Source organism: Trichophyton verrucosum (assembly GCF_000151505.1).
Source record: "Trichophyton verrucosum HKI 0517 chromosome Unknown contig01150_1.f1.exp, whole genome shotgun sequence".
In the NCBI taxonomy this organism is placed as follows: domain Eukaryota; kingdom Fungi; phylum Ascomycota; class Eurotiomycetes; order Onygenales; family Arthrodermataceae; genus Trichophyton; species Trichophyton verrucosum.
This window is the reverse complement of record NW_003315160.1, coordinates 1-17,298: the sequence shown is the minus strand read 5'-3', so window position 1 is coordinate 17,298 and position 17,298 is coordinate 1. Positions and strand designations below refer to the sequence as shown.

At 49.8% G+C, this 17,298-nt stretch overlaps 5 protein-coding genes across 5 annotated transcripts; 2 read left to right on the top strand and 3 right to left on the bottom strand.

The window, feature by feature from the left end:
* Positions 1–1,588: 1,588 nt before the first annotated feature.
* Positions 1,589–2,468, bottom strand: TRV_07763 (uncharacterized protein; the record flags this gene model as incomplete). Its single annotated transcript, XM_003018184.1, has 2 exons — positions 1,589–2,197; positions 2,268–2,468. The coding sequence occupies 2 exons, from the start codon at positions 2,466–2,468 to the stop codon at positions 1,589–1,591; spliced, it is 810 nt and encodes a 269-aa protein (XP_003018230.1).
* A 2,360-nt stretch (positions 2,469–4,828) lies between these two features.
* TRV_07762 (uncharacterized protein) lies at positions 4,829–8,594 on the bottom strand (the record flags this gene model as incomplete). Its single annotated transcript, XM_003018183.1, has 5 exons — positions 4,829–4,896; positions 4,971–6,424; positions 6,567–7,068; positions 7,246–8,337; positions 8,372–8,594. 5 exons carry the CDS (start codon positions 8,592–8,594, stop codon positions 4,829–4,831), a joined length of 3,339 nt encoding a protein of 1,112 aa, XP_003018229.1.
* A 104-nt stretch (positions 8,595–8,698) lies between these two features.
* Positions 8,699–9,529, top strand: TRV_07761 (uncharacterized protein; the record flags this gene model as incomplete). The annotated part of the gene is made up of 3 exons (XM_003018182.1): positions 8,699–8,861; positions 9,001–9,327; positions 9,414–9,529. The coding sequence occupies 3 exons, from the start codon at positions 8,699–8,701 to the stop codon at positions 9,527–9,529; spliced, it is 606 nt and encodes a 201-aa protein (XP_003018228.1).
* Positions 9,530–10,494: 965 nt separating this feature from the next.
* On the top strand, positions 10,495–11,593 carry TRV_07760 (uncharacterized protein; the record flags this gene model as incomplete). Its single annotated transcript, XM_003018181.1, has 3 exons — positions 10,495–10,784; positions 10,942–11,079; positions 11,137–11,593. 3 exons carry the CDS (start codon positions 10,495–10,497, stop codon positions 11,591–11,593), a joined length of 885 nt encoding a protein of 294 aa, XP_003018227.1.
* Positions 11,594–12,316: 723 nt separating this feature from the next.
* Positions 12,317–13,687, bottom strand: TRV_07759 (extracellular serine-threonine rich protein; the record flags this gene model as incomplete). The annotated part of the gene is made up of 1 exon (XM_003018180.1): positions 12,317–13,687. A coding segment is annotated over one exon (1,371 nt), but the record flags the coding sequence as incomplete, so codon positions are not given.
* Positions 13,688–17,298: the final 3,611 nt, after the last annotated feature.

Genomic DNA, 17,298 nt, shown 5'->3' with positions numbered 1-17,298 from the left:
TAAAAAGAGGTATTTTTAATATAGTAATATTTTTTATAACTATTATAAATAGCCTACGCGGGCACGTAATTCGGAGTTGTACAATATTGAATAACAAGTTAAGCGAGATGGAAGTAACTAGCCGGACGATGCAACATTCAATGGCCTTGGCTACATCCATGTCGAAGTCAACAAGGGGTATGTATCAGACTATAAAGGGTAGGCATATCCCCATTACCCTCAGAGCCTGTGCTTGCTTCAACTAACATTGGTGTAGTTTAACTATCACCATTTATTTATATCACCCGCAAAACATTTATCCTGACTAGTTAACCCTTTGTATGTTACCACCACAAAGCGATCCGAGACGACTTCTTTTATTTTTCCGGATTCTAATAGGAGAGCCAGCTACTGTTTTGATTTTGCTAGCGGCCGAGGCTCAGTCCGGGTAACAATCCCTAACAACAGCTCCTGGAAATACTGGGAAGATTTGCTTAACCCACATTCCCCATCTGCGATGAGCTTACGTGCCTTAGCTGGCACTGCTTTCGTCGAAGTTCCACTAGTACTTCTCATGGAGAGGGCCTTCAGGGTGGAAAGAGCATCTCATTTAGTTCAATTGCTTATTCTACTTGTTTCATAAACGATCCTATCGCTATCAGAATGACCTTATAGTCAGCTATAAAGGGAGATGAATCCTTCCACAGGAATGGCTGCAGCGCCATCGTCAACCGAGACCGCAGGGCTTTCCTCTTTTCAACGCCACACTACCGCCATTGCTATATCTTTTTCAAAGTTCCCACCCACTCGGTAATAAGATTATTGACCTAATGCTCGCCATTCAGTTGAGGACAATTTTCTATTCCAACGGATCATACGATAGCCCCATTCCCTTGATGGTGGGAATGGCGACTGGCACGGAACCCTGTGTACCAGGGTGGGTATATGGGTTTAAATAGCATATGCAAAAAGGACTTATCTATACAGTCCTGGGAATAAGTTACTGGATTGGAAGGCTACTTCTTGGATGAAGGGCGGTTACCCGGAGTATACTTACAAGTCAGCGGGCCAAGGCACAGTTTGATATGGGATTCAATATTCACCGAGTCCTGGGAATTTATGATTGTTTTACACAACTTTCAAAAACCTGGTTGATCAATTTAATAACTACCTAAGCTTCCGCGTCACCAATGTTCAATCAGCTTTTATAGAGAATATAGGGATTTAAAGTCAGAAAGAGCGTCGCTCAGCTACCCGTGGCGACTGTTAAACAGTATCATCTCTATCGCAACTCGTATGCCGGACAATCCAGTAGGTAACTATCCCCACCGAGATTAATTCGAGAGTGTTAATTTAAAAGTAATTGACAATGTGACAATAATCATATTGATAAATAACATGAGTTTCATAGGTTCGTTTCTTTATTATAGAGAAACCATGATATATACATTAGGGAATATATAGCTCCACCTAAGGGCATCTTTAGCTAACCTGCCTTACCCTCAATCCAGTCGATATATGGCCACTAGATATGTCAAAGGTACAGCTTGTTCAAATATCTGGCGTCCTATAACGTCTATAACTATGGAAATGACGTTATGGCTCAGCCTCATCTGTGGTGGACTGGGCGGCTGGGGCCCGTATCAGCGCCTTCTCCCAGATACTGCAGACATTCAACGGCAGTCCACCGAACATCTGGGGTACAAAGCATATGCTTTATTAGCTCTCCGAAATACCCACGAAAAGAGGTAGCTTCTGATAGCAGCTTTTCATAGTATTTGGCTTCTTGTGCCCGATCCCGGCCACGGAAAAAGCACTGAGCTTCTTTCTTGGGAAATCGCCGGAGAAGAGAAAGGGCAGTTACCCCGAGAGACCAAATATTTGCTATATAAGAATACCTGCGGCCAAGGTATACTTCCACAGCAACGTGAGTTAACTGGCCACCATGTGTGGCTCCTTCTCTGCTGGTAACTGCCAGGCCAAAATCGGCAAGGCAGACATGCAATGGTGATAATGACTTCAGCAATATATTGTCCTCCTTTATATCTCGATGGAATAAGGCCATTTCTTCGAGGTATCTGAGGGCCCTGAGGCATTGGTGAACAACTTCTAGGGCCTCGCGCGTAGAAAAGTTATAATTCTCCAGCGAGCCAAGAGGATGGTACGCCATGATCAAGCAGTTTGGTCTCTGATTGAGATAGAAATGGCTGGTAACGTACTTGATAATATTCGGCTCGGATAATGTCAGTATCGAGTTCAGGGACCAGGATACAGAAGTTAAGACTTACATGATGCAGCCTCTTGAGGATAGCAACCTCTCGTAAGAGAGCTTCTTGTGCTCCAGGGTCCACTGCTACCTTGCATGCAAATTTTTCCTTTGTAATCCGAGACTCAAAGAGGTAAACGGCGCCAAAAGAGCCATTTCCGAGCTTCTTGATCCATTTGAATTTTCTTTGGAACTCAGGAGATGTGTCTTTAGTGGGATCCATATTGATAGCACGTCGTATGTTAAACTGGCAGGGGGTTAGAAGTATATATGGACGTGTAGCTAATCCAAAGGAATCTTTGCTATACTGTGATATTCCGAAGTAGTCGTGTAAACAAGGGCCAACGAAGAGGAATTTATATAGATTTTATAGCCCGTCAAGCAAGTCCGATGACTTCCCATGGTGAACAGGCAAGTGCCTGTGGACATTCATAGACGTTTTGGATTAGGACCTGCCGATCGTATATTTGCAAAGATTCCACTGCCCCGGCATATAGTCGATTCATTTTGAAGAATGTCCTCCAGCCACATATAGTGACCAAGGAGCGAGCGTTCAGAATATAAAAAGGGGGTGGCAGTATAACATGGCTATATAAGGCCGTACTGATGTAGATGAAGGTATAAAGTCACGGAGATGAGGATCCATTGACTCCAATGCAGAGGCACTTGCATCATAGTTATATAGCTAAATGAATGTATGAAAAGCAGAGCTGATTCATTATATTTTATGCTTGCTCTGGTTTCAGCCATCACTCTAGATGTTTGTTAGGAGGGTTATCCGTTTGCTTCACCATGCCCTATAGGTATCGAAAATGTTCACTAAATGAGAAAACCATTTAATGTCATAAAATAGTTTGAATAATCAAACTATGTATATGGTCTTTGATTAGAAGTTTTAAACCATCTACGCTCTATTGGAGCAAACAAGGAGTAAATTAATGGAAGAGCAAAACGCTGAAGTTGAAAAAGAGGTTGAATTAAATGGTAAACTTTACCGCTTTTAGCAACGGACTGAAGTTAACCTTCCAGCCGAACCTTATTTGCTCTGTTTTTACTTTTTCTGATATCAAAAGAAAACATCTTTGGGGGTTTCTAGGGGATGCTGAATCAAAAGGATACAGTAGAAGTTTGCATTAAGAAATGTAAAGCGAAGCGCTCGAAATATATTTGTTATCATTTCTAGTAAATGACCTTGAGTGCTAAGTGGATTGCTTGTAGATTCAACAGAGCCTATGTGGATGCAAACAGATACGGGATAGAATTCGCTTGCCAAACCTTTCCGCTTATTTCGACACTGCCTCATGATTTGATCCTCTGGAATGCTAACACAACAAACCTCTACCTAGTCTGCATTATATAGCTGCTGCTATCTCCATAAATTAACGAATACCGGTCTCGAGAAAATAATATGACATCCTTTGCAGTCCAACAAATATGGCCAACGGCTCGAAAACCCCATCCCGAGAGGGATCCTCCTCTGAATCTCATGGATGCAAGGTAAAGCCTCTCAATTGGCGTAAGAAAAAATCTCCAAAGGACAAAAAAAAGTCAAAAGTTAAACCGACGATATCTGCTCCTATCATGGTCGTGGACGCAGGACTCGCAGCCCAGCGAACAAGAGGGATCCTCCCGATCCATCCTGCTACACAAGATGAGCTGCCCAATCACCAGACGTTAAGAACCGACGGCTACTCAGGTGTACCTGCGTCTAGAGAGAGCGAGACGTCGACACAGGCTCCTTGGCACCATCCAGAGCCACTTTATAGTCGAGATGAATCGGCAAGTCACCCAAGCCCGGTTCGAACAAGAGGCCATCCACGCATATATGGAGAGGAATCGTATGTTTATTATTTATCCTTTACATTTGAGAGTAATGAATCAAATGCAATTAACACAGAGATATTAGGTATGAGAATAGTTGTGGTCCTAATTCTGAGGTTTACCATGCACCAAACAATAACTCGGCTTCCTCGACAGAAAGCTGGGATAATTGCAGCGAATACGATGAAAATATCCCAGCTGTGCCCCGGCCGGCCCCGGTAACGATACACCGTCGTATTCCAGTTAACGCTGATTTTGGACGTGAGCCGAGACTAGCTGTCAACATCGTGCAGAACAACAGAAATGAATCTAGTCAAGCCTCTAGGGCTGTCCAAACTCATGAATTAGAAAGCCCAGAAAGTTCGTCGGTTGGAGACTCTCAACGTATGGGTAAGTTGCATCCTCCCTGAACCATGGTGTCAGGGGGCTAACGTATTCGTTTAGAGGTGGTATATATCCATACGGATCCATTTATTTTGCTGGAGATAGGGGCCATTTCTGCCCTTCTTGCCTTGGTTATTGCCTATTTTATTCACTTTTTCACTTGATATCATGTATTTGTCGTTGGCTAGTCCATCTTCATTCAATCAACGTCGTTTGAATCGCACACATGATATCTGTCAGCCATTATATTATCTAATTAGCTTGTAAATTCGCTGATATCGGGGTATCTCAGGTCGGCATTCTCTTCTAAAAAGGCCATCCATCTCTTGAGGAATGGTGACCCACTGCATAATTATGAGCACATAATCGATATAATGGTTAATTTGGATTTGATGCAAACCCACCTGCTAACAGTTTCTGAGTCTCCACAAATACACAGATGTCTTCTGGGACGGGTCATTGCAACTACCCTAGTCAGCACGGAGAAACTAAATGTTAAAGATGACCAAGGGCAACATACCATTCAATCTCCTTTTCTCCCCCAAGAATCCTACTTCATGGTCTGAATTACTCCTGACCAGACTTACTACGACTGCTTCCTTTTCACGGCCCTGGAAACCATCCACGCTACCAAGTTCGAGGGTAGGAAGCTTCTCTTTCAGAAGCTGAGACAATAAAGCAACTTGTGCATTATAAGGCGTAATGACAGCAATGTCCTCGGGTCTGACGCCAGCCGAAACCAAATTCTCAACATGTCTCGCGACAACCGCCGCCTCCATGTCGTTACATTTACTCTCAACAAGAAGAGACTTGGCGGATATACCATTTGAATCTGGGGATTTCTCGGGAAAGTCTCCACCCTGCGTGTCGTAGAACACCAAAGGTTCTCTGGTGTCATCTGTATCCTCGACCTCATAGGGGAGGTCCTTGAGAAGTCTTTCCCTGACTGCATCGGCAGCAATGAGTTTAGACTCATATAGTTCGTCAGAAGGAAAGTCCATTATCTTCTGATGCATGCGGTATTGCGTAGTGAGCACCCTCTTTATTCCTGTGCCATGGAGAGAGAGTAGCCTATCAAACAGTGTTATTTCCAAGTTCCGCATATCAAACGTATTGGAGAGCTCGTTAAAATGGAGGTCTTCCTTGTCCCATAATGCAGAGTTGGTCTGATCTGACTTGCTTGAGGACTTTGACTTTATTGTTGGAGGCAGTTGGAGATGATCTCCTGCCAATACAACTCTAGAAGCAGGGAGCAACGGAATCCAACATTGAGCTTCTCGAGCCTGGCTCGCTTCATCGATAAGCACGACGTCGAATTTCTGGTTCTTGAGTTGATGTCCTCCAGCTCCATGCAGTGTTCCGAGTACCACCTGGCTACCGGAGACGATATTGTCAACGCATTTCGATTCACGTTCTCTGAATTCTTTGCGAAGTTCTTTGAGATCACCGTAGATAGCTCGACGTTCTCTCCCGTTCCTGGTCTTGCGAATACTCGCTTGCTTTGAATCAATTTCCTTGCGGACATCCTTCACTATGGCAGCAGCTTCGGAAGTTTGAGATAGTACTTCTAGCGAATGATCCAGGACGGAAGATAGTAGACGTGCTGGATGCCCTATTCGAACCAACGGTACCTTGTGCAAGGCAAGACGCTCGACTATATTGTCAACTGAGATATTTGACGGGCCACAGACTAAAACTCTCTTTTTACGTTGAACTAGCTGGCGAATGAGTTCAATGAGCGTGTGAGTCTTTCCTGTGCCCGGCGGGCCATGGATGAGCGCTATCTCTCTTGATGCCAGTGCAAAGCGAATCGCTTCTTTCTGGGAGTCGTTGAGTGATGCATCCATGAACTCCAGGGTACCAACGGATTCAAAATCCAAAGGCGAGGGCGTGGTATGCCCGAATAGCACTCGGATCAGCTGGGAATGCTCCGATTCTGGCATCTTCTCCAGCTTGGCCATCGTTTGGTTCATTCTGCACTGATGTCAGTATAACGCCAACTGGACGTAGGTGGCCACTCACCGTCTATAGGTAACATCGTTCGCCAGCTTGACCCTATATTCAGTCAGTATAATTGCGATCGATACATAGGCGGATAGAATATCAAAAGACGTACAGCCAGAGCTTGCGTCCCCAGAGCTCGTCGACGCCGTCTTCATCTTGCTTGCCTTTGCCTCGATCCCCAAAGGCGGCCCAGATGGATCTCTCGCCAACGCGAGTGACGACACCTTCAAGGCCTCTCTGGCCCTTCTCGTCGTCTTGCCCGGCCTTGGATTTGGCCGTTGTTTTGCCAGAAGCAATCTCCTCGACGCGGACGATATCCCCCACCGTGATGCCATGGACACCTAGCCGGGTATTATCCTCATCCTTGCTGGCTCCCTTTGCACGCCCAGAGCCAGAGAGAGCAGTATTGAGACCGAATTCTCCTACTTCTCGGCCTCCCATACCTGTCCGACAGTTGGTGAGGACCATGCCAGTGAGCGCATGGCCAGCATTCTGCAGAGCCCGTCGGGTTGAGGCTGATGCAGCTGCAGAGCTGGAGGACAGAGGAGAGGAAGCTATCTCGTCTTCATGCTCGGCCAGGAGAAGACGCTGCTGTATTTGTGCAAATTTAGACACTGATATCGGCATATTGATGTTGTTCTAAGATGCTTGATGGAATTTTGATGAAATGACTTGTTGATAGTTATTGATTACGATGGTAGTAGATAAATGATAAATAATCAAAATGGTATCTATAACAAACAGCAAACAGTATTCTTACATCTACGCCTCGAGTTTGATATTTTTCTTACTATCCTCGACATCTTCCTGGATACTAAGCTTGATATTACTCTTGGTATCTTCGGCTTCGAGAAGGGCGTCCTTCTTGACGTCCGGTAGAGCAATATCCTCCTCCTTGTCCACCCTGACATCAATCTTGCTCTCCCTGACTTCAGGGAAATCAACGTCTTCCTCCTTGTCTGCCTTGACCGGGCTTATTCTCTTTTTTGTGCCCCTGGACTTGCTCTTGATCTCTGCTATACACAGTCCCGTACCGGAGAGGTCGCACTCGGCACACCGTCTGCCAACCGGCAGGCAGACCGTCTGTCCCAGGCCAACGAGCAGCTTGTTGATCTCATGCCACTTGTCCCTGGGCAGCCAGCTTTCGAGAGCCGCCCGTGTAGCCTCTGGGGTCTTGGTCTTGTTCCATCCCCATAGATTGGTGATGCGGTGGACATGCACGTCCACGCCGATGCCTTCATGCTTGCTCCACGCCGAGCTCATGCAGAGATACGCCATCTTGGGTCCCACACCAGGCAGACTTATCAGCCCCTCTACGGTCGACGGTATGTCAGAGTCGAACTGGTCTCGCAGGATCTCGGCGGTGGCCTTGATGTACCGTGTCTTGTTGTTATGGAACCCAACGGCCCTGATGAGCTCGTTCAGCCGCTCGGGAGACACGGCCAGCATGTTCTCGAGAGTCAGCGTACTGGCAGTCTTCTGGTGATCGCGGTCCCAGACCTCTGCCACCGCATTGTCGCTCGTCTCGTCCGTGAGCTGGGTGTGCAGCCTTAGCATTGTGGCCGCCGTGACGGTGTCCTTGGTCTGGGAGGAGAGCATGAGGGCGATCAGCGTGTGGAACCGCCTGTCTCGGGGCGAGGACGACCGCCAGTACAGCTCTGAGCATCCCATCGTGTCGACGGGGGCCGTGGGATTGCGTTCTCGCATGCGCTTGACGGTCTCGTACATGACCTGCCAGTTCGGAGGGCCCTTTATATCGACTCCCAGCTCCTCCTTGACGCTCTTCACGGCCTTGACATCGTTATCTTTGGCCTTGACAGCCCTGCCCGCCCTTGTAGCTGCTCTCTTCCGCTTCCTCGTCGCCGTCAGCAGGTCCTCGATGTCTGTCGTAGGGGGCGAAGAGAGGCCTGAACTCGCGTCCTCCTCCTTCTTGACGGCCCGTCTGCGTGAAGTCAAGCTCTCTGCCACCTTTGCTGCCTCCCGCGAGACCCTCGACGTCCGCATCCTGTCTTCTTCTTCTTCTTCTTCTTCGTCTCTTCGTCTTCAGCTGCTGCTGCTGCTGCTTGTTGTTGTTTGCCGTGTCCATCAAGTTATCTGTCTGCTGCCGGCTGAAGCCACCGCCCAGCCACAACCTCGGCATCTCGGAAGCCTCCAAAAAAGGACGAAACATCCAACGATAACGACGGCGACGACGGCGACGACGAGCATTCTACAGCGATAACTCGAGCAATCAAACAGGCGAAGATGACTGATATCCCGGCCTCGACGACAAAGCGGCTCCTGCGCGAGCTCAAGGAGTACTCAAAGTCGCCCAATGACGCCCTGCTCTCCCTCGCGCCCGTCAGCGACGACGACCTCCTGCACTGGGAGGCCGTCCTCAAGGGCGTCCCGGACTCCCCCTACGAAGGTACGGCATCAGATCTCTGCTCTACTGGCTGTTAAAAATCTGTCTGTACAACGGCTAACTGAGCGACTTGCTGGCTGCAGACGGCCTCTGGCTGCTGCGCATCGCGGTGCCGACGACGTATCCCATGCACCCGCCCAAGATCACCTTCGCAACGCCCATCTGCCATCCCAACATCTCCTTCTCGACCGGCGAGATCTGCCTGACGCTGCTCACGTCGGAGCACTGGTCGCCCGTCTACACCATCTCCAGCACCCTGTCGGCGATACACCAGCTGCTGACCGACCCCAGCCCGGACTCGCCGCTCAACGTCGACGTCGCGGCCCTGTTGCGAGACGGGGACCTGCTGGGCTGGACCCGGCTGGTGAAGTACTGGACGGCCACGGAGAGGTGGAACAACGTCCAACAGCGACGGTAGAAAGCAGCAGTGTCAAATCTCTTTCTGCTGTCTCTCTTGTGATCAACGTTCGTGTGTGTGCAGGCTGGCAGGTTCGTCCGTTTTCGCCCGCCGCTCGCATTCGGCCCATGGCGTACGGTGCTCGTACTCCCCCCCAGTCGCAGCGCCAGCAGCTCCTTGGGCACCGCCTGCAGGCCAGGCTGAAAAAAGAGAGGACAAAGACAGACTTTCGCTTCTTGACTGGCTGCTCGAGGCCATCTCCACGCTCGTCTAATAGGCTGGGGAACTCTAGCGAGCGGCCCGTCAGCTCACTAGTCGAGCCAAAAAAAAAATGCCCCCAAGTCGCCTCCACTCCTAGCCAGCCCGTTGGAAAGGCTCCATCGTTTCTCTCTTTCTTTCTCTTTTCTTTATGTTTGTCTCCCTTCGAAATACTCAAGCTGGCCCTCGACGTTGGGGAGCCGTGACCGGGACTCTTTGGACAGGGGGCTTTTCGGGCTTGTGCAGCTGTGAATGGCGGATTAAATATATACAGATATACAGAATCTAAACGGAAGATGCCTTGATCGTGATTGCTTGTCGATATTCTCCGTACCCCCCGCATGTTCTAGTCTTTGATCTACTCTTCTGCTTTTTTTTTTTTTTTACATTTTTGAAATATTATTTTTTTTTTTTTTGGCCGTCTATCAAAAAGACGGACAACTTCTTACTGCTCCCTTGATATAGGGAGTACAGCCCAACACCCACCCGACTCAAACATCAACTTCCACTCTCCCGACATCAAACGTACGATACGGAGGAAGGTATATAAACATACAATAAGATGGCCGGCGAAGGTGATTCAAACCACTCCATACTTACATGCCTTGTCGGTCCAAGCTAACTCCCGCCAGTCCCCATGGTCGCCTCGAACGAGGTGATTGTCATCGACGAGTCGGTAAGGCCCCTCTCCTTGGTCTGTTTTAGTATCCGATCCATGCTAACTGGCTCCCTGTAGCGCGATACAATCCTGGACTCCGCATTCTCTGACCAGTGAGTGGTCTCTTTGGTGCCGGCGAACAAGCCGTTAGGGGGTGGGTGCATGGATGGGGGTCTGAAGCTGACCGTGGGCCACCAACAGATCAAGCACCACGGCATCGTTGACCTCGAGTATAATGAGATATACCTACGAGCATGGCCGTCGATACCACACATACCAAGAAGGCCGTTCGTCTATCTTTCTCCTTTCTCTAGGTTATGTGCATGGATGCGTATGCTGACCTCTGGGAAAAAGGATACTTGCTGCCCAACGATGAGAAGGAGCAGGACCATATGAATATCATATCGCATCTCTTCAAACTCATTCTCGGTGGACGACTCTTCCTTGCGCCTCTCCCGCCGAAAATGAAGCGCATCCTCGACATCGGTACGGGAACGGGTGACTGGGCTATTGATATGGGTGAGTCTGAGTGCGTCTTCTACTATGGGCGTGTATACGCATGGCTGACTTTACTAGCCGATCGATATCCGGATGCCGATATCCGGATGCTCTGGTATGAAACCTAGCAAGATGCACGGAGAACAACGGTAACTAAGCTGGTTGACAGGTTGTTGGAAACGATCTAAGTCCGATCCAGCCCAAATTGTAAGTCTTCCTCCGTACCCCCCCAATGCGTTGTTTCAACCAGACCCATAACCTAACTGCCGCAGCGTCCCGCCGAATGTACAATTCGAAATAGACGATGTCGAGAATGACTGGGCACACCACCACCCCTTCGACTACATCCACTGCCGCTTCATGGCCTCTTCCATCCGGGACTGGCCCCGTCTCTTCCGCCAGATCCTCGAGTACGTGAACCGTACATCCTAACTATGGCGCTCCCCATACTAATTAAAGTCGGATAGAAACCTGACGCCAAACGGGTACGCTGAATTCTACGACTTCGACTTCTTTTTCCGCAGCGACGACAACTCCCTCCTCCCAACCCACGAGATGTACATAAACTGCGCTGAAACCACCAGCGCGGCAGAAAAGATCGGCCAAACCGCCTGTCCCGGCCCCCATCTAGCCAAATGGGCGCGCGAGGCAGGCTTCGTCAACGTCACGGAGCGCAAGATGAAAGTGCCTGTTGGGCCGTGGGCGAAGGACCCCAAGCTAAAGGAGATTGGAGCGTGGAACCATGTGCAGGCGATGGAAGGGATGGAGGGATGGTCGATGGCGCTGTTGACGAGGGTGAATGGGTGGAGCGAGCAGAGGGTGAGGGAGCACCTGGTGAGGCTGAAGAGGGACTATCAAGACACGAAGATCCATGCATATATGACTGCGTATGTGGTCTATGGGCAGCGGCCGGAGAAGAACTAGCTTTTTAGTAGGCCTTGGACTGAGATTTGAGCCCTGGTGCATGGAGTTGGAGTTGGAGTTGGAGTTTCCTTTCCACTAATAATGACTACATTACCTACAGCAGCATTTTCAGCAATGATCACACCTGGTTATCGTACGATTGATTGATTGGTTTTCGGCTAATAGCCCAGGGTAGCATCCGCGTAATCAGAACTGGGTCTAGGACTTGCTGGAAAAGCAGGGAACTAGCGTTGTGTCTATGTATATACATAGTCAGAGTGAGCCAGCTATGTACACCTCGTATCCTTCAGAGCTATATACTCCAACACAATCCAAGATATGAATCCATGGTGAGACAGCCGCTAAAAGAGGGCAATAAGATGTCTGTTTTAGCCCATTGGGCCAAAAAAAAGTCTAGGTATTTGATATCTAGGTTGGGAGTTTGATACATGTCTCTCTTCCAACCACGGCACAGCCAAAGTCAAAAAAGTCACAGTTGATGCAAAAAAGGAACGGAACAGGCCAGGAACCTCGGAGGCAAAAATGCAAGCAGTATCAGAAACAGTATTCAGCATGAGAATCAAACAAAATCAACGCTTTTCATAGATATTCGTATAAAGGAGTGGATAGGAAAATCGTTAGCGCTAAAACTGGGACATCCGGTAGATCAATCAATTTTTATGCAAAACCCAAAGAGAACGTAATAGGAGATAAGAAACAGAAACACAAGGTCTATAGGCGGAATTAAAGGACAAGAGCAACACCGACGGCACCACCGAGGACGGCGGCAAAGACACCGGTCAGGCCGACGCTGGCCACGGGAGCAGCGCCGTTCTGCAGCGTTGGCGAGGCAGTTGGGGAGGCCGGAGACCCGCCGTTGCCACCGTCAGAGGGCGTTGGATAGACGACCACGACGGAGGTGTAGGTGTGGACGGAGCCGTCGGCCTCGGTGACCACGCCAATGGAGGTCGAAGTAGACGAGGAGCGAGGCCGGGTGGTGGTGGACGGCGGCTCGGTGGTGGCTGGCCGCGAGGTCTCTGAGGAAGCCCGGGTGGGCGAGGGCGAGGTCTCGGTGACGAGAGTGGTGTCCTGGCTGGTTGGTCTCTGGCTGGTCATGGACGGCTGAGATGTAGGCTGGTTGGAGGTCTCGTTTGGAGTGCTGGTAGGCGAATTGGTAGGGCTGTCCGTGGGCGAGCTGGTAGGCGGATTGGTAGGAGAGCTGGTAGGCGGGCTAGTAGGGGGCCGGGTTGGAGGCTGCGTAGGCGAAGAAGTAGGGGAGTCCGTTGGAGACGCAGTTGGAGAGTCCGTAGGTCTGCTGGTAGGACTGTTGGTAGGTGGATTGGTAGGCGGATTGGTAGGGCTGCTGGTGGGAGGATTGGTAGGCGGGTTGCTGGTGGGCGAGTTGGTGGGCGGTTTTGTGGGCGTGTCTGCAGGAGAAGAGGATGAGCCGTCCGTCGTCGGAGACGCAGGAGGAGAAGCAGTTGGAGAAGCAGGAGGAGACGCAGTAGGGGACGCAGTAGGGCTTGGAGAGGCAGTGGGAGAGGCAGAGGCAGAGTCAGAGTCCGTACCCGTTGGCGTGGCCGTGGGGATGTCGCCGGTGTTCTGGCGGCGCAGGACCTTGCGGCGGGCAGCCTCCTCGGCCCCAGCAGCGCCAGGCACCGGGTCGGCCACGGCAGCTCGCTTGTGGAAGAGCTTGAGCGAGAGATTGTGCAGCGAGAAGACGGCATTGTCCTCTGCAGCGTCGCGCGGATGGTGTTTTCGCAGCAGAGGCTGCCGCAGCGGCTCGCCAGAGACAAGGGCCAGGCAGAGGGCCACCAGGGCCAGGAAGCTGAGCAGACGGGCCATCTTGCAGGACAGACGAGGCAGATGAACGAGGTACACAGAAGGATATTCAAGAGAGAGAGAGAGAGAGAAGAGAGGGAAGAGACAGGAGAGAGAGATCGAGAAGGACAGGCAGGGGACGGCGGCTTTATGTAGGAGACGCCGTCTCGAGGGACGAGAATCTCCACCGGCACGCCAGCCTCGAGCTCGAAGCGCCAGCGACAAGAAAAGCACAAGAAGAGCGAGACATCGAGAGAGAGGCGAAGGAAGAGTTTCACCAGGCTTCCCAGGTCGCTAAGGCGCCGGCCAAAGAGGAGCCGCCAGCGCAGCTCTTTGCTTTTGGCGCTGGACTCAGAGCCGATTCCCTCCCCCCGTCGACCGCCCCTGCATAGCCACAGCGGACGCTTAACTCGCCATGATATTATATTATTCTAAGGACAGCACAGCATACGGAGGACAGTCCAGCCAGAGCCATGCGGGCGGGCGTCACTCGAGAGACGGCGAGAGAGAAGCGCTGCCAGAGAGCTGCACGACGTGTTTCAAACTCTGCACTGCACTGCACCGGGGGGAGAGAGGAGTCATTATTCCCAGCAACAAGACAGGTTCAAGCAGCTCGCCATCCCTGTCTGGCAGCCCTGGTCAGGATCTCGATGGCGTGCAGGGATACGAAGCTCCTCTCTCTTGTCTGTTTCCATGGCAGCTCTCTTGTCTCTGTCTCTCTGTCTCTCTCTGTGTGCTGGCTGGTGGCTCCAATAACACGGGCTGTTTTGACAGCGGGTGTACGGGAGTCGTACGCTGCAGTTACATGCAGGCTGGTCCAATTTCCTGCTTCTGTGAGATTATTGTTATTATTTCTCCTCAGTTTCGTCCTCGCTCTCATCGGATGTTTTGATGAAACAGGCTTGTTGTCGGACTTTCCAGAGCGACGGTACAGTAGTATCTGGCCTCCTCCCGTCCCATCGAATATCGATCTGGCACCCGCGGTTTGATATTGATGATCGCGGGGCCGCTCCCTGTCTGTCTCGTCTCCAGGAGCAAAAAGCTTTCAGAGTCAACCGTGGATGCAAGCTCGGATGTATCAGGTTTCTTCTCTCTGGACGATACGAAACTCAATCTGGCGTTGGCTTTTCCAGCTAACAAGTTAACTAATTGCTCCGGTGACGAGCTTGAAGCTTAGCAGACACATCTAGGGAGTACTTACGGAGTAACCCCAAATCGAACTGGCGCAGATGGTGGTCCCTGGACGCACTTTATGTGGCATCACGGAATGAAATTTGATATATTTGCCGGCAACTATAGTCTACATCACAAGGTACTCCAACCTTCATTCAGCTTTTTATCACCCTGGCCGCCAGATATGTTTTTGCAGGATAAAACTGCCCGCTCTGTTCTGCAACCTCCTCAACTATGCCCCGTAAACGACTTGTGTTGAGCAAGTGCCAAACCGCTGAAGCTTAAAAGGCGAGCCTGCTGGTTGCACCACTCTCGTTGGGTCCCCTCATTTCTCCGGTCTCCTTCACTGTATCGAACTTGTCCAAGGGCAGTCTCCAGGGTAATCGTCCAGTGGTTCTTGTTCATACCACAGACGCCCTCTTCGTCCGGGATAATGAGCCCAAGAATGGACGTAGCTGTCATGGTGGAACTTCAACAGGCCACTTGAGGAACTCCGCACCTGCTGTAATGCCGTTCTCCTACAGGCTTGTTTTACAGGCGAAATGGCGTAACCACCGACGGCCAGGATCACTCGTTCAGATTAGTGTTTGACGCTTCTGGTAGTGCTGTCTCTTCTCAGGTACTCCGTGTGCTGGGAGACACTCCCTGGGAGATCAGCACACCGAAGACTAGGCGAAGGCTGAAGTAATGAGAGCCAGTTCGCACTTGGGTCTGTTGGTGGCATGCGTTCCTCCAGCCCTTTGACTCGTGGACAGCCACCAGTCAGAGGTGCATTGCATGTCATTCGAAGTTTGGCGATCCCTTAACACGAGAGTCAACTGGTCATAAACTCAGCATAAACAAGCTGCAGTGCCACAGAGACCGCGCATTATATATAATATAGTGGAGTGACGTGTGAAGATCGACAGTGACTTCGACACAAAGGAATTTCCTTTATTCACTCGACCTTACAAGCATGAACACGAGCATTATCTCCTTTGAATCAACATTGATCATATCATCCTGGGGTCACAACAACATTCAACACCGATATTTCAACCATTCGGGCGCCTCGAAAGCCACAAAATCGCTCATTGGTCGATAAGAGAAGCGTAAATAAAGTTGACCAATGGGAAGCTAGAAAGCTAGTTACTAAAAATAGAAAAAGACGGGCAAAAATCGTTTATTCCGAGCATATCAAGGCCGTTAAAAATGCTTCAGAAGCGAGCGAGTGAGGCTCCAAGGGAGAGAGGCATTCAGCCCCGGATCTCGACATGCCCAAGGAAACGTGGTAAAAACAAGAATAAACACCAAGTCGTGCCTAATGGCTTGAACGATGGGGCTTGGTTTCAGCTCCCCAGCAATGCCCTTAACCGAGGCATCGTCGTAAGCCTGCAAAATAACCCCGATTGGCTGGGCATGGCTCGACACAGAAGAAAGAAAATACCCACATCGTGGCTTTGATGTCGAGAGACGCCGAATAAGACGCTGCTGCGTGGAGAAGACCCGACAGAACAAAGCCAACGAGCAGCACAGCCAGTCCTCTCGGAGCAATTGCTTGCCCAAGCGAGAGAAACAAGTTTCTGAACAGGTTGTACCATACCCTACCCCGTATATTTACTGGGCTTTAGTAGGTAAGCAAGGTAAAAATCGGGTGGAACCTTGGATTCTTATTCTTTTGAAGCATTCCAATTTACCAAACAATGCGGGATACACAGTCAGCCAACGTCAAAAAGTGTGGTCAAACTATGAAGTCCATTGGTAAAGCTGAAGAGGGCTAGGCCAGTCGCAGTGATTTCAGCTGTTAACGAGGAAATGAGCCGTTACAGGAATGCAGTTCACTTGGTCACAGTTTCATCCATCGTACCTATGACACTTGCCTAGTCAAATGTATCTCTCCAGCTCGTATGCAATATATTCTGAGCAAGATCCAGTTGCATATATGAGAACATTATCCGCCGTGCCTGTCTGTATATAACATATGGACGGCGGTTCCAGTCCCTCCACCTAACAGTAGGCTACGTGCTCAGAGGTGGATAGCCATCCTTTGGCCTGGCGTGTTCTCAACCAATACCACGGTAGTTGACTGAGAGATCCCATGGCCACTGGACTTTATGGTAGGTAATTCAGGTGGTAGCTCCTCCCAATGGTAAGATATTTCAGCTTGAGGTTTGTGCCTCTTTAAGCGTCGTAGATTCAGAGGGGGATACATAAAGAGGATGTCGGCAGACCAGATGATATACCAGAAAGAGACAAATCCAGTCAAGTAGTTGAGCAGAGCATTACTGAACGGCGGGTATAGACCGTCTTGTTCAGCCACTTAGCGAATTGAAATAGATTCATCATCTCAGGGAGTCAGTAAGTAGTGGTAAGGCTGCTGTGTACATGTCATGTACAACAGGAGCTTTCACAGTTAAACTGGTTTGTGCTTAGTGAGAGTGTACCTCCCTAGGGTTCTGCTTCGGTAACGTAAGCCCATCATGCGTCAAGTAACCCTACATTCCCAACCAATCTATCTTCCACTCTCTTTGTCATGGTATTTCCCGAGGTGCAGCGACCAAAATGCAAGCGATCCTCAGACTTTTTCTTAATGGTCAGTCATTATTGTGGAAAATAAGACGATTTAGTGGACCGTCATTGCAATCATATATAGTGTCCTTGGAAATTGGAGCTTATGCAAGATATAGCTGGCAAAACGAAGTTGCATGTCATGAAAATAGCCCCATATCAACCCTCTCAACTAAGAGTCTAGC